Raw genomic sequence first — 16,579 nt, 5'->3', positions numbered from 1 at the left:
TAAAAGTTGATAAAGATTTTCTAAAACAGTTTTGCATGTTATAAAAAGATATTTGTAATGCCTGATGGAGATCTGACTGAAACACTTTGGATACAACTGTGCTAAATATACTATTGGATTCAAGCCTTCATACAAATATACAAGTAATCCCCCTGTTTATTTCAACAGACAACAAGTCGCTGAAAATATACTTTGGAGGTGCGTACTTTTCCACTTCAACGTATTCAAAGGTAAATACACATTTGAGACAAAAGGAGGCGGGGCTTTCTCTCCAGGCTTTTACTCTTAATCTTACACTTTGCTATTTGGTGCGTCTTAGTGAGTAGTGAGATATGAATGCAATGTGTCCGCTGTGGTTTGCTGAGGTACCTGGCGATGCTGCTGTCCATGGGGTAGGGAGGAGGGGGGGGTGCAGTGGGAGGAGGGCACCAGGGGCATCTGAGCCTGCAGGGCGTGGGTGGGGCTCAGTGAACTCAAGTCGTTCATGGGGAGGTGAGAGCCCATCATGGGAGTCACTGCAGAGACAAAAGGAGCCGCTTTACTCTGACTGCTCTGAGGCTTTCCTCCCCCTCTCTCCCCCTCTCTCTCCACACCCCCCCCCCCTCTCTGTTTGTGTGGAGGGGTTTCTCAAATAGAGCGGTGCAGGGACGACGCGTTTGTAGTCCGAACCTAAAGTTAGCTTCTCTGTGTGTTTCCCTCGACAAGAAGCCAATGGGATTAGGGCAGAAAATAAGATCTGTGGCTCAGACATGTTTACACTGTGTTCTCCGACACATGACACCCCCCACATATTAACACTACTTCTTTAAGTGTAAATGTAATTGCTAAAAAAAGCTAACGCTAGGCTATCCCATATATATATTTGTACTTTTTAATGCTATTTAATTATATTTCAGAAATATTTTAGACTGTTTATTTCTAGTGTCTTAATTTCTCTTATTGCCTTGTTTTTTATGCTGCAACAAAAAAACATTTCCCAAATTGGGATCAATAAAATACTCTCCCTCTCTCTCTCTCCCCCCAGCCACCTCTCTCTACCTACCTACCTACACACCCATCCATCCATATATCTATCCATCCGCCCATCCCTCTCTCCCCCCTACCCCTCTCTCTACCTACCTACCTACCTCTCTCCCTCTCTCTCCCTACCTCTCTCTCCCTACCTCTCTCTCTCTACCTACCTACCTCTCTCTCCCTCTCTCTCCCTACCTCTCTCTCTCTACCTACCTACCTCTCTCTCTACCTACCTACTTACCTACCTCTCTCTACCTCTCTCTACCTACCTACCTACCTCTCTCTCCCTCTCTCTCCCTACCTCTCTCTCTCTACCTACCTACCTCTCTCTCTACCTACCTACTTACCTACCTCTCTCTACCTCTCTCTACCTACCTACCTACCTCTCTCTCCCTCTCTCTCCCTACCTCTCTCTCTCTACCTACCTACCTCTCTCTCTACCTACCTACTTACCTACCTCTCTCTCCCTCTCTCTCCCTACCTCTCTCTCTCCCTACCTCTCTCTCTACCTACCTACCTCTCTCTCTACCTACCTCTCTCTCTACCTCTCTCTACCTACCTACCTACCTACCTCTCTCTCCCTACCTCTCTCTCTACCTACCTACCTACCTACCTACCTCTCTCTCTACCTACCTCTCTCTACCTACCTACCTACCTACCTACCTACCTACCTACCTACCTACCTACCTACCTCTCTACCTACCTACCTACCTACCTACCTACCTACCTACCTACCTACCTACCTACCTACCTACCTACCTACCTAGTACCTACCTTCATCGCTAAGCTAAAGGCGGCTAACGTTCAGTTTAGTTAAAGTCTCATTAAGACACATAGCAGCTATTGGAAATCAGTGAGGTAATAACTGTCATATTTCATGTCGTACAACCAAACGTTAACATCTCTTCAGCTTGTGTTAACCACAGATCTTATTTCAGACTTCTCACCATTCAGAAAACCATTGGCTTCAAGACGAGGGAACAGGAAGTGCTAAAGACTCATTCCTGCACCACTCTATTCACCTTTGTTCTAAACAATTGAGTTAGGAGCAGTTTGGAACTGTTCCACATGGAGAAGTTACTCTCCACATTACCCATAATGCATCACATCAACAGGTCCTGCAGTCTCACAGGGATCAAATTCATTTTAGAGGGAGGGGGTCAAGAGGCGTTCAGGTGCTTTATAACAATAATAGGGAGAGACCAGAGGTGGAGGAAGTATTCAGAGCCTTTACTAAATAAATAGTTTCAATCCCACACTGTACAAATACTCAGTTAAAAGTAAAAGTCAATACTTAAGTAAATAAAGTCAGCAACATGGATGTAGCCAAAAAATACACAAAAAATGACTCCAATGTCTATAGAAGCAAATGAATGTTCTCTCACTCCCTCAAAAAGCTGTACTTGTATACACGTGTGCGTACTTTAATAAATATAGATAACAAAGCATCATGCAAACATCCTTATTTGTAAAGTAAAAATAATAACAATATTGTGCATTGAATGTTAGTGGAGTAAAAGAAGACGTTTACAGACTCATTACTCGAGTACAAGTACGACTAAAAGCCCTACATTTAAACCCTCAGTGCATAAAAGTACAATCAATTGGCTTGATATTAACTAGAATAATAAAAAGACTTGCGTGTATTTGTTCGTGATAACACTCCGAAATACTGTGAAGAGTAGATTTCTACATATTGATTACGACTTTTTGAGTTCCTACTGACTGTCAGTGAGGCCCCCCCCCTCCCAAGCTGTTAGCTGCCTACTTAAATACATATCAATAACAAAGCATCCCTTATTTGTAAAGAAAAAACACGAATTTTAGTGGAGTATTATATAAGAATATAAGTACAATCAAAAGCCCTACATTTAAACCCTCACTGCATAAAAGTACAATTGATATTGATATTAACTACAATATTAAAAAGACCTGCTTGTATTTGTTCGTGATAATAGATTCAAGATGTCAGGCTTTTATTGGTACACAGCTACAGCGCAACACAACAGGTAACATATGATATAGTAGAAACAGTGCGGAATAGTCTACTGTATATACAAGTCGTTGGAATATTGATGTGAGTTGCAAACAGATCAGAAGTTCAGGTTTCAGTTTGATGGCCTGTGGGAGGAAACTGGGAAACGTGCCCTTCTACATGTATTAAAAATAGTTATTGTGTTGAACTTACTGTCGGTGAGACCCCCGCCCATTCCAGAGGGGGTGAGGGTGTTCCTCTGCTGCGGGTTGATCAGCTGACTGACGGACGGCAGCTTGTTCATTTTCCCGTGGGGGGGGGAGCAGGAGCCGTACGACTGCTGCGAGGGCATGGAGGTCCTGGAAGGAAAGAAAGAAAAATCACATTTATCAACATTATTATCAATTATTAGTCTTTTTTTAAATTTATGTTTAATTCATTTATTAAGGAGTGCAGATTTAACAATGAAAACATTTCTGAACAAATACCGTGATATTATAGTCAGGTCTTTAAATCACTTTTTAAAAACGTCTTTTATAGAATTGCTTTCTCGTGATTTTATTAAAGGTCACCTATCATGCTATTTTTAGGCAATAGCATCGGTCTCAGATACAAATATATAAAAACATGAAGTGTTTTGCTCAAAATACCAAACAGATCACCCATTCTAGCCATGCCTCATATCTCTCTATTTCACTTCCTGTTTCAAAAGTGCTGATTTGGGTATAAAGCTTTAAAAAGAAATTGGTAACAAATAAAAAAGTAGGGGTCTGAGCTCATGCGGGACCCGGCAGCTACTGTCTAAACTAAATGCTGCGGTGATGAAACGCCATATCATGGATTATCAAGGATTATTTCTGAAACAGTATGGAGCTCAAAGGCTTTCTCTCTTGCCGGTTATACCACAAGGTGAGTTCCTTTTTACTTCCTGCTTCTTCACACACATGCTCTCCAGTACAGGTTAGCTCTGAGTGTTAGCGATGCTAATGTGAACACCGACCATATTACGTCCAAAGCAGTCGGGCATTGTTTCTGATAGCAACGTTTCTGATTGGGCCGTGGGTCCACATTTCAGATATTACGTCATATCGGACGCAAATCTGGATCAGCTCCGTTGTTCCCCATTTTTAGAGATTTGGGTACGGAGGAACAGAGAGAGGGTTTTATTTTCTGACGCTGCGTGAGTTCCCCGACACACCGGGGACACATGTTTATGTATAGAAGACATCACAAAGTGCATTTTGCATGATAGGTCCCCTTTAAGTATATACATAACTAAATAAAGATGTTCCTCCTCACACATCTCAGTAATGAAACAGCAGAGCCGTAAAAGAACAGGACAGAGTTCAAGCACCAAAAAAGCTATTTATTATAATCTGACAGACAAAAGTGCAGCAGCCAAAACAATAACAAAACATCTGTTTCAAACAGAATCGCATCTTAAAGAGGAAAAAAACAAAACAGAAAAACTGACCTGCAGTGACTTTATAAAACATGACCAGCATTAGCAACAATAATACAGTCCCCCCCCCGCCCCCCCCCCTCAAGAAAACGATTTTGAGTCCAGCTCTCAGAAAGAAAGCACCGTAAGTCAAGTGAGATAAAAACAGAGCTTGGTTCCTGTCAGCTTCATGACTAAACTCTACGCTACATATCATTTCAAACCGGGAAGAAGGTGTAAACTTTAAAATATACTTCAAAGGACGCATGCAAATAAGATTCAATTATTATAATCTATGAACGAGGAAAAGGCTTTGAGCTGGGAGATTCCAGATGTTACAAAACAGAAAGTCCTCAGTGCAGAATCCCAGAGGAAGGAGCAGATGAGAAACAAAGGCGACAGAAAGGAGGTCCATGGAGGAGGAAGAGGAAGATGAGGAAGATGAGGAATGTGGGTTTCAGGAGGAGCTGCAGCGCCGCCTCTGCTCTCCTGAAGGATCCATGAGTCGGCTACCAAGACGAGCTTTAATCAGACTGCAGGGAGGAAGAGGAAGAGGAGTGAGTGCTCACTGAAGGAGGAAGAGGAGGAAGAGGAGCTGATGAATGTTAGTGGAGGGACAGAAGTGGCCAGCAGAGGGCGCTCTGTAGACACACATCAGTGCAGACGGGGTTACTCAGACACAACGTGCACTCTATGTAGCTAGTTAGGACTTTCCCTGACGTTATTTTGAATGATGTGTCCTGATACTGTCTAACATTTAGTTTCCATTGTTATTCCTATTAGCTTTTTGTGAACTCGTACCGGTCCTACCATTGGAGAATTATTTTAGGAGTTCACTTAAAGGTGGGGTAGGTAATTCACTTCAGAAACATTTGTTATATTCCATGGAATGCTCTTAACATCCTGATAGCAATGAATAAATTAAATGCTTTGACAATAAATCCATTAAAAAAAATGTCCTCAGTGGAAGCCGTGGCGCTGTAAAAAGCACGACCAATCATCTGACCCGGCCCGGCTAAAATAACTGGATGGCCTACCTGCCTGTCAGCCTTCCATCTGTGTACAAACTGATCTCGTGCCCTCATTGGTCATGTGTGTGTTCGTGTGTGTTGGAGGAGGGGCTCTGGAAGGAAGTCTGAAGGAAGGGGCAGATTTTTTTCGACTGCGTACTTTCAAACTCTAGAGCATTCGAGCTGGTTTCTTACTTTAATGCATTTGTTCCCTTCTTTTTGAACCACTCTTCTTGCCCTCGATGCTCTGATAGCTGAATGTCCCTATAGTTGTTGTATCTGATCTCGTAGTGGAGGGTTACAAGCTTTTATTTTAAGAAAATCCATGCAAGTATACTAAATGCTTGGGACGCCAAGGAAAAACCAATACTTTAATATCATGTTGAGTCAAAGGTTAAATAAGATGGCCTGCAGTACAGCATCAAATCTATGTTGAAATAAGCAAGTTAACGTTAGCAGTTAGCAGCAGGTGAACGGCTGCATTCATGCTCTATTTAGTCACAAAGTTGACCTTGGACGAAGGTACATTACAAAGCTATCATGATGTGTTCAAATCCAATCATGTAAATCATAGTTTTGGCGGCGAGTAACTTGAATAAATAGAGTTTTCACAGCAATTAAAATCGATATAAGAGAGTGAATTATGACCTGATTCAGTAATGAGGGAACGTGTTTTCAAGTACATGGGATTCATGGTTTAGTTTTAACGAATTGATATCAAGAATCTTGGGATTTCACTTGCATCGGTTTTGAAGTCTACCTTTCTGTTAACGTTAAATCCCTCCAACGCTGAGACTTAAAAGAATCTGAAATCAATACTAAAAGTTGAAATGCATGGAAGCAGTGAAAGCAGGGCGAACATGATCTCACCGTCTGCCAGTCTCTTAATGGGAAACTAAAACATAAGCAGTAATTATCACCATGGTGCTGTCAAACTATCATTAACAGCAGCTCCTCTGCAGCTCTCAGTGAAAACAGGGTGCGGGCGGGGCGGGGGGGGAAAGTGTGTGTGTGTGAACACGAGACAGTTTTAATTAATGCTCCAGTGAATGGAGGAGGCTGAGCACAGATTTTGTTGTGCAAAGAGACCTGGCAGAACACCCAAAGGCGTTACCGCGCTCTTTGGGAAGCTTCTCGTTAACAAAGCACAGCTCGGCACATTCGTCACGACTCAGATGTGTTTGGCTCACATCCCATGAGAGAGAGGGAGGAAAGAAAAACAGATCCAATGGAGGAAAACTCTGCAGCCATTGTGTCAAATAAATACTGTTCTTAAGTACACAGTGGAGGGACTTGTACTTTGCTAAATGCACTTAAAGTATCCGAAGCAAAACGTTTTTTAAAGTGAGTTTTGGCAAAGTTTACAATGTGGCACCAAGTTAGTCACCTTTACTTGTTTGAGTAATCTGAGTACTTTGTCAACCTGATTATGATAGATAGATTTATAGGTAGGTAGGTAGGTAGGTAGTCGGTAGGTAGGTAGGTAGGCAGGTAGGCAGGTAGGCAGGTAGGTAGGTAGGTATAGGTAGGTAGGTAGGTAGGTAGGTAGGCAGGTAGGCAGGTAGGTAGGTAGGTAGGTAGGTAGAGGTAGGTAGGTATAGGTAGGTAGGTAGGTATAGGTAGGTAGGTAGAGGTAGGTAGGTATAGGTAGGTAGGTAGGTAGGTAGGTAGGTAGGTAGGTAGGTAGGTAGGTAGGTAGGTAGGTAGGTAGGTAGGTAGGTAGGTAGTTGGTAGGTAGGTAGGTAGGTAGGTAGGTAGGTAGGTAGGTAGGTGATTGGTACAACTATACATTTTTACTTTAATTAAAATGATCTTTATTGTACTTTATTAAAGAATCTGAATGCAGTACTTTGACTTGTAACCGAGTAATTTTTCCTTAGTTTTTGTCACCTTTACTTGTTTGAATAGTACTTTGTCAACCTGATTATGATAGATGGATAGATTTATAGGTAGGTAGGTAGATAGGTAAGTTGATAGGTAAGTAGGTAGGTAGGTAGGTAGGTAGGTAGGTAGGTAGGTAGGTAGGTAGGTAGGTAGGTAGGTAGGTAGGTAGGTAGGTAGGTATATAGACAGGTAGGTAGGTAGGTAGGTAGATAGGTAGGTAGATTGATAGGTAAGTAGGTAGGTAGGTAGGTAGATTGATAGGTAGGTAGGTAGGTAGGTAGGTAGGTAGATTGATAGGTAGGTAGGTAGGTAGGTAGGTAGGTAGATATATAAACAGATAGGTAGGTAGGTAGGTAGGTAGATTGATAGGTAGATTGATAGGTAGGTAGGTAGGTAGGTAGATTGATAGGTAGATTGATAGGTACTTAATTGATCCCAATTTGGGACATTTGTATAAGCGACAATGCTTCAGTGTCAGAAATACAAATACTAAAGAACTCACATGCAAAGCTTTATCAGTGAAAATCTATTTTCCAGCAACACGTCGCTCATGTTCAGTCATTAAAAATCACTGCAGGCCGTTCTGTGCAAACAAACATGCACCTCAGTCAGAAACCCAGCACATGTTTCATGAGGACACAACCATAGTGTCCTTCCTGCTGAATAAGAGTACTCACTGTTTCTGGAGGAGGTTCTGCTGCTGCTGCCGGTACGACTCGATGGTGTGTTGAGGCAGATACTGCATCAGCTCCAGGGACTCCTTGATTTTTACCAAAATCTCATAAATTTCACGGCCTTTGATCTGGAAGAAGTAAAATAAAGGGATCACGGTCAGTTTGAAGGAATAGCTGGATGTGTGGTGTGAGTACAGCAACCTTTATTAAATGGTTATGGAAATCTAAAAGGCCTGCACTTCTATTAGCAAATGATAAACCTGTATTTGATTTATTACATTCTTTATCACACCTTTTTATAAACAGTTTTACGGAGCTGAGCACTGCTTCCACTTGTATGCTGTGCTCGAGTTCTGCTCGTGTATCAATAAGAGGTGCATGATATTGGGATAAATGGATATTTGTATGTGCCCTAAATCTGTCTTTGAATACAGCACAGCCTGTTACAAATCAACACTCACAGGCAAACAGAACACCTCCTCGTCTGTGGATCTCCTCTTCTTGATGGTGGACATCTGGATGCCGTGGGAAACTTGGCGGTAAGCTGAGGAGAGGAGAGAAGAGTGTGAGCGCCGCCATCTTTACGCTAACCTTAGTCTGTTGGGGAAATACTGAATGTCCTCTTCCAACATGAGAGTCACATGATATCAAAGATATCAACTGTAGCTGTGAACATGACAGGATGTGTGATTACCTAGAAGAGCATCAGGACTGTTTGAGGCATATGATAGCTATGTGATTAACATGATGATTCAGCCTCTATGGAGAGAGACATATGACAAGCATGCTCATTTCTGACGTGGAGCTAATCTGAAGTAAACATTGAATACTGCTTTCTATTCCTCCATCTTGTGACTGAGTAACTCCCTCTCTTGGATATCAGCATGTGAAGGGCACTGTTCAGGAACTAGCTGATGCTCTGTATGTGATGACTCCTTCCATTCTGGAGAGGATCACAGATACATGGATCCTGAGGTTGAAGCTAAAGCCGGTGCGAGTTTTCTAATATTGTCCTAATATTCTAATATATCATAAAGCGCCGTACCGTCTCCGCTCTTGGAGCCGTCCGTCACGTGCTGCTTGCGGATGCTGTCCTCGTCCGCCTTCCTGTCTCGACCCGGGCAGGCGCAGATCCGGGCCTCGAAGCAGCGGCGGCCTAACACCTGACCACTGAGAGGGAAACACAGCAGGTGAGACACGGAGCAGACGGTTACCTGCAGGAACCTGAGGCTGGCTGTGAGCGTGTCTTACTCTCGGGTCTCCAGAGTCACGATGATGAGGATCGGGCGTCGGTTCATCCCCCCCACGCAGCTCGAGTTGCACATGAAGTTGTACAAAATTGTGGTGAATTCTGTGCCCACCTGAGAGAGGAGAACAACACGGAGGGTGAGTTGTTGTTTTTTAAGTCATTCAGAGGCTTTTCCTGCAGAAAAACCACTAAACATGCAAATCTAAGTGTGTAAAGGCAGTTCTAATAGTGTTTGCCTTTTATTTCCAGCTCTAAAAATGCACAGCTCTGCATATTTAAATTATTATATATTGTACGTGTGTCTTCCCATCAATTTGTCATGTTTTAAATCGCATATTTATATTTACTTATAATAAGTGAAAGGATGTTTTTGAATGACAAGAACCCAAATGACGAAAATAAAATGTCAAAAATGTTTTTTCTGTGCAGCTGCATTAAGATGAAGCATGCTCATATGGAGGGGCCTTAGGTCTGAGTTCACGTGGCGTCTATGGGTGTTTCTCAACGTCGAGTAAGGATGCTCCAGAGCCACTATTTCAAGCATTCTACGTCATCGAGTGCCGCCGAAGGACTGTTCCAATGTCCAGCATACTTGGAATTCTACCGAGCCCAGCGTACTTCATAGCGAGACATTTCGAGGCTGCACATGTGTAGACTCCGCGGTCTTAAAATCCCCACAATGCTTTGCGCACGGACCAATTTCCCCAAATCTGTGGCGGAAAATGTAAGGCGGGGCCTCTCATATGACGCACACTAGCACACTTGCTAGCCTGTTCCACTCTTTGCTTTCCGAATGCCAGGAAGGATTCTTGCCTCGCTTCTGAAGCAAGTGACTCGGAAGGCGTGTGCTACCAAGCAAGCGTCCTCGACATTGAGAAACACCCGATATCTATGCGAGGTGGTGAAGTGTGGCTGGCGGTGCGTTCAGGTGCCTGTCTGCAGAATGGGAGACGCTCACCTGTGGAGGTTCGTATGGGACAAACACGCTCTGCCTCCCGGTGATGGAGTCCTCCAGGTACTGAGCGTGGTTGTTCCCCTCCACCCGGATCAGGTGGCTGGGAGGAGCGATCTGACCTGGAGAAACACGGGGCAGCGTCATTAAAACAGAAAACACTGAGTATATAACTTTATACCTTATAACTATTTGAGGTACTTGCATCAGAAGGAAAGTACTCATTAGACGTCATGGCATGGTACAAGTATACAAAAGCATAACATCTAAATTCTCACATAAGTAAAACTACTTGAAAAAGTACATTCAAGTTCATTTTTCTGAAACATCATGATTCAGGACTGTCCCTTGTAATAGTCGTAGAGTATTTGTAGACCTTGTGCTTCTTACTTTCACTGAGGGCTCATTTGGATTTTCTTCCACTGCAGATGTTAACTGAAGTGACACATGAGGGATAACGTTTAATAAATCAAAGTGCACTGACCGTCGTTGAACTCGCGGCTGAGCTCGTGGTTGGGGCAGCGCTTCACGACCTCCGTCACGTGCTCCGCCTTCTTGTAGACGGGCATGGCTCTGATGACGGCGCCCTGCGGGGGGTTGGTCAGCACTTTGATCTGGATCGGACACGTCTTGGCGATCTGACAGTACAACTTCTTCAGCTCTGTTGAGTACTGCGAACAGAGAAAACAAGAGGATAAGACTGTGCTGAAAACATTTTTTGATATCGTAGTTTATTTGTTGTTTTGTGTCTGACTGTTTTTATTATGATTATATATTTTTAAATAAGCCTTAAATACGTTTTATATGAAATCAACGAATCACCATCATTGTACTCGTGAGCTCAGAGGAGTGTCTTCACTTACATATGTTTATGGCACATATATCCATATATAGTCCACATATTTATATATTTTATCATTACCAAATAAAGTCTAATTTCCACTTTCATGTAATACACCCTGTAGATTTTTTTACACAAATTTTTTTTTTTGTTGAAATGCATTTTAATTGTATAGTTATACTAATACGTGTGCTGGTATTTGTATGTTGTTCCATACGTTGATCTGCTTGTATAGTTGTTGGTGTGATTAGTGAGACTGTGCCCTAATGCCAACGGACTGAAGATGGAAAATTACTTCATAGCAAAATCTGTCAAAAATCTAACCCATTAACAAAAACAGAAAACAATGCAATTTAATCGATAAAGTTGAAGCAATTTGAAAGCTTCCAAAAATGCGTGCATTTTATCGACCACCTGTTGGCAGCACCGCGACTTCTGTTTTCCCCGAAGCATAAAAAGCGTTAAAGACAAGACTGTGATTATGAGTTAAATAAACACACACAGGTTCTGGAGCTGCGAGTGTGTGTGGGGAAACCTCAAAGATCTCACGAGAGCCTCTGGGACTTCCGTGGAGGAGCGCCATAAAAAACGGACCCCTCCAGGAGCAATTAAACTCCAAGCATGGCCTCTTTCATCTTCACGGGTGAGGGGGGCTAAAAGCATCTGATGGCCCCTCATCATCCAGAGCAGGGCTTCCTCCTTCAACTTAACTCAGCTTTACTCTGTGCAGGAACGAAGAAGGTCTAGAAAGATCTGTCTGGGACCAAACTGTGCTAAAATGACCTACATTGAAAAGTCTGTAAGCCAGGAGTTGTGAAGTATGTTGATCCCTGGTAACTATTAGGGCTGTACCCGATTATCCGAATATTCGTTCGTTGGAGTACTATTCGGGTTTCAATTTCGTTTCGGATATTCGTTTTGTTTGTTTTCCCCCCGTTTTTTTCTTCAAATTCAATTTATTGAAATCTCTAATATCAACGTAAGAGCTTGATCCTCTTCGGGGGGTGCTAACACTTAACCATAAACGTTATCGTTGACTTTCTCCGTCGTTATATGTAGATATAACTTTTTCTCCATTAATCTCCGTCATGTCGTTCCCATAGCAACAACAACTTCCTGTCAAAAGCGCTAACCCTCCTTCAAAATAAAAGCATGTCCATACAAAATAGGAAGCCAAGCCAAATTACACTTAAGACATATACAACTGCAACGAAAGTAACAAACACAATGCGATATCCTTTTCAATTTCAAAGAACACAAATTGGGTTACATTAACAAATAACTATAAAACAACAATACTGTAGAATAACTAAATGAATGCCGTGAATACACCGAAATACACGTGTTGAAGCGGTTCGCTGCTGATTACTACGCCCCCCCAAAATGGTATTCGGGACAGCCCTCGTACCTATAGACGTGATGAGCCATTTGAAAACAAGAATGTTCACCTAAAAGCGGAACAAGACTTTGAGATTCACCCGCACAACGAACATGCTATCACGTGGTTACTGTAAAACCTGCATTTTAAAGCAAACGGTCACTAATAAGGTAAGTCTTTCCACCAAAATATCTTAAACTGTTACGTTTGTAAAGTATAGTATTAACATCGTGATTTAAGCAAAGTCCTGGTAGATACTTTCAATATATCTGTTGAGGATGAAAAACATAAATAAGAGATAAAAAATATAGCAAACGAAATAAAAAACAAACAAATCTGTGATGAATGAAGCAGTATTTTCCTTACTTGCACCTAATATTTATTGACGCTATTCAAACAGGGCGACGTCATTGTATTGTACGTCACAAGTTAAGACGGAAAACCCTTTGAGTTAGAGTCCTAAATTAACACAGATCATAATGCACTCAATTAATAAAATGCCATTTCAAAGCTTCACGTTTTGCATACTTTTGACGAATGCTTAGTTTTGTGCGCAAACAAAATGATCTCTGTTTCATTTTTTAAACTTGTGCTCTGTAACCTTGTGTGTGTGTGTGTGTGTGTGTATGTAGTGACGTTCGTGAGTAAAGTGTGTGAACCTGTCAGAGTTTGCTCATGTGAAAAGAGTTGGAAGAATAATTCTGGAGGTTTCTACAGATTTGTAGTGTTACTAATTCACTTTAAAACCACTGAAGACCAATAAACTTCCCATTCTTTGATTTTATTCCTGGAAGCCATTTTATGTTTCTGCAAAACTCTGGAGAGCTGAAATTAATAGAAGTGAACGTCAACTTTATTGGTTTTTCCCAAGTTACTTTAGAATAATGGGACGATGCAGCTGAGTCAGTCAGTTTTTAAAAAAAAATAATAATTTTGATATACTTTATTAATCCCTGTGGGGAAATTGTTTCTCTGCATTTGACCCATCCTAGTGTTAGGAGCAGTGTGCTGCCATTTTGAACGACGCCCGGGGAGCAGTGTAGGGAACAGTGCCTTGCTCAGGGACACCTCGGTAGCACTTGGTCTTGCCGGGACTTGAACTGGCGACCTTCCAGTTGCCAAGCCAAGTCCCTATGGACTTCGCCACCACCGCCCAACCACCCGTTCTTCTTGTTTCTCTCCTGCAAATTGATTGGATGCTTTCAATCTTTACAATCTTTGTCCTTGGGGGGGAAAGGTTTTGAAATGATTTTAAGTCAAAAGACACGTGATGTGACCTTATGCCACACCTCTGCCATTAAATCATGCAGGAGCAGTACGTTACCTTTGCATGATTAAATAAAAAGTATGTTTCTGATAAGAATCCGACAGCGAACACAGCGGATAAATTAAATCTTTGTAAGACAGCAAAGATGTTTTTCATAATGGCATCACCTGTTCTTTCTTTAAAGGCAAAAACCAGCGTAGAGACGTTTGATCAAATCTGTCCGTTTGCATTCAGCTTTTCTAGCGCAATACATCAAATTGGGCGTTAGTATATGTGAGGGTAAACACAACTAATGACTTTGAGGACTGAAGGGGTTCTAGACGGATCTGTTTTCTCCCACTGAGGGTTCGTGCGCCCCTCCTGCAGGATAATGGCTGCGCGCTGATCCCTGGCACTGTTAGGATTGATAACCAGAAAGCCATCAGAAAGACTGAATTGTTACTAATGGGCAGAACCCAACTGTGTAAACAAACCATAGAAATCACTGCTGTGTGTGCAGAGCTTTAAATCCCCTGAGAGGAGGAGACTGGGTGGAGGTGGAGGTGGAGGGGGGATTTCTTCCCCTCCCCCCCCCGTCAGCCTCATTTCTGAGTGAATAAAGGTGAACATTGTGAAAGCCGCTCGGGGCTGTTCCAGAAACAATGCAACATAAAAAAAAAAAAATTCCACTACGATTAAAATTGCTTTCCAAAGAAAAAGCAGCTCATCCCAGTTTGTGTCCTTAAACGTTACACAAGCTCGGCACGGAGCCTTTCTGATCTTCTCTGCGGGCATGCAACACTTTTCCTTTCATCAGGACGAAACCAAAACAACACATTATCGCCCGGTTACTAAACATGGGATTCACTAATACAGACAAGTTCATGAAACAATGCTTTATGAAGTGACTGGGCTCTGTGCTGCGCTAATCACTGCTCAAGTGTAGTATAGTATATATATTGAACGTAAAAGCAGAATGTAGCTGCAGGTATTATGGCCTTTGAACTGCAAGGCAACGACATTTGATTTATACATCACTTTTCAGCACGTGGCGAATCAAAGTGCTTTACAAAATAAAAACAAAAGACATTTAAGAACAAAAACAGCCTAAATACATTAACTGTATGCTTGTATTTTTTGTTTTGTTTTCAAGGTGTCTATGGAGAGCATTTTGTACCGTCAGCTTCAAAAGTGCAAAAGAAATATAAAAAAAAGGTTATTATCAGTCGATCAATAGACAAATAATTGCTAAATATTGTGAGAAATTGATAAATTGTCTTACGTGAATGTGTTAAAATGTTGTTTTCCACCTCGTAAAAATGAAGTTTTGGTGCTTTTCTCTGTTTTAAATCGTATAAATGTTTTTTGGTTTCTGACTGACACAGCAAACATTTAAAGCCATCGTCTTGTACTTTGAGAAGGACTTTGACTATTTTCTTACGTCTCATGGACCAAACGATTGATCACTAATAAATAAAAAGATTTGATTGCAGCCGTAAAGCAGACGCTAAGATAATCAAAAATAGTATTCTTGTTTTTTTGTTATATACACCTTCGATTCCAGCTCAGGCACATGTGTGTCAACACAACGGCCGAACTGATTCTTCCTGACAATCAAAGCTTTTTCCACACAAAAAAGAACAGATAGATGTTTGTCCTCTCGCTCCTAACCTGATACCCTCGTACGCCTCTGTCAGTCAGCTAAATGAGGTGGAGAGGAGGGGCGGGTGGAAATGAAGCAGAAAGAAGGGAGAGACCTGTTGCTGTGTGAAGGGTCAAAGACATACTGAGTTTAGAGCATTTCACACCGAATCAAAAGGTGAGAAATAAGAAGGAAAATACCTGTTTTTACTTCATTTTTAAAACAATGTGTTACAAAAACTGTTTTTTTTAAAGACATCAAAACGTTTTTGTTCCTGGACGTATTCAATCAAATGTGCGAGGACTTCACCACTATTGTATAATTCTATGTTTTAATGTTTTGATGGATTGAATATAACGCTGATATACTTGCTGTTATTCAAATAAGGAGGACATTAAAGCCAGAGTTATCTAAAAGTGAATTAAAGGATTTGATGTAAGCTTGATGATCCCATTTTCTGCTGCAGGTATCTGTACGGGGGATGTTTGGTTAACTAGAATTGTGTTGTCTAAACTGTAAGAGAATCCGCTTTTCCACAACCATCATGGAGATGGAACGGTGTAACGGGTCAGTGCGTATGTTTGCAATAATTACTGGGTGTTGGTTTTGTGTAGCTGAGGGCGAAAACAACGCAGAGATTTAATCAGAGGCAGAGAGGTTTGTTTAGATTATATCCTACTGTCACACACACACACACACACACACACACACACACACACACACACACACACACACACACACACACACACACACACACACACACACACACACACACAGAGCAGAGGACCATCCCAGCCCTCGAGGTACAAACTTTTACACACACACACACACACACACACACACACACACACACACACACACACACACACACACACACACACACACACACACACACACACACACACACACACACACACACACACACACACACACACACACACACACACACACACACACACACACACACACACACACACACACACACACACACACACACAAATATGTGCTGCTGCTGTGTTTGCTCAGCAGAGAGAGAGGAGCTGCTGCTGACTGAAGCTCACAGAGCGCAGGGTGGAGGACGAGGGTTGAATGATGGGATTCGGTGGCTCACACAGGGCGCGGCGCTCAGGTGTTAACATGTAATTATGAGCCTTTCATTGGTCACATTGTGAATTGCACACACGGCGCACAATACAGAGCTGCTTAATCACAACTGCTTGAAAGAAAATGTTTCTGTGTGTTTGCGAGGAGACGCACACGTGACGCATTGCTT

General features: G+C 42.1%; 1 protein-coding gene across 2 annotated transcripts in view; it reads right to left on the bottom strand.

Annotated features, from left to right (window-relative positions):
- Positions 1-300: 300 nt before the first annotated feature.
- tp63 (tumor protein p63) overlaps positions 301-16,579 on the bottom strand; it is a 59,813-nt gene continuing 43,534 nt past the window's right edge. The window contains exons 5-12 of one of the 2 annotated variants that reach the window (XM_079694932.1): positions 10,684-10,870; positions 10,206-10,321; positions 9,250-9,359; positions 9,044-9,168; positions 8,460-8,542; positions 8,002-8,126; positions 3,203-3,348; positions 301-515 (exon numbers count right to left, since the gene is read on the bottom strand). In XM_079694932.1, the coding sequence (XP_079551058.1) occupies positions 316-515; positions 3,203-3,348; positions 8,002-8,126; positions 8,460-8,542; positions 9,044-9,168; positions 9,250-9,359; positions 10,206-10,321; positions 10,684-10,870 (1,092 nt within the window). In that variant the 3' untranslated portion in view covers positions 301-315. Of the gene's footprint in view, positions 516-3,202; positions 3,349-4,554; positions 4,964-8,001; positions 8,127-8,459; positions 8,543-9,043; positions 9,169-9,249; positions 9,360-10,205; positions 10,322-10,683; positions 10,871-16,579 lie in introns of those variants that run through there. The other variant, XM_079694933.1, reaches the window with a different exon arrangement.

This window comes from Notothenia rossii (genome assembly GCF_949606895.1).
Source record: "Notothenia rossii genome assembly, contig: scaffold_176, whole genome shotgun sequence".
NCBI lineage: Eukaryota > Metazoa > Chordata > Actinopteri > Perciformes > Nototheniidae > Notothenia > Notothenia rossii.
This window is presented reverse-complemented; position numbering and strand designations above follow the sequence as displayed.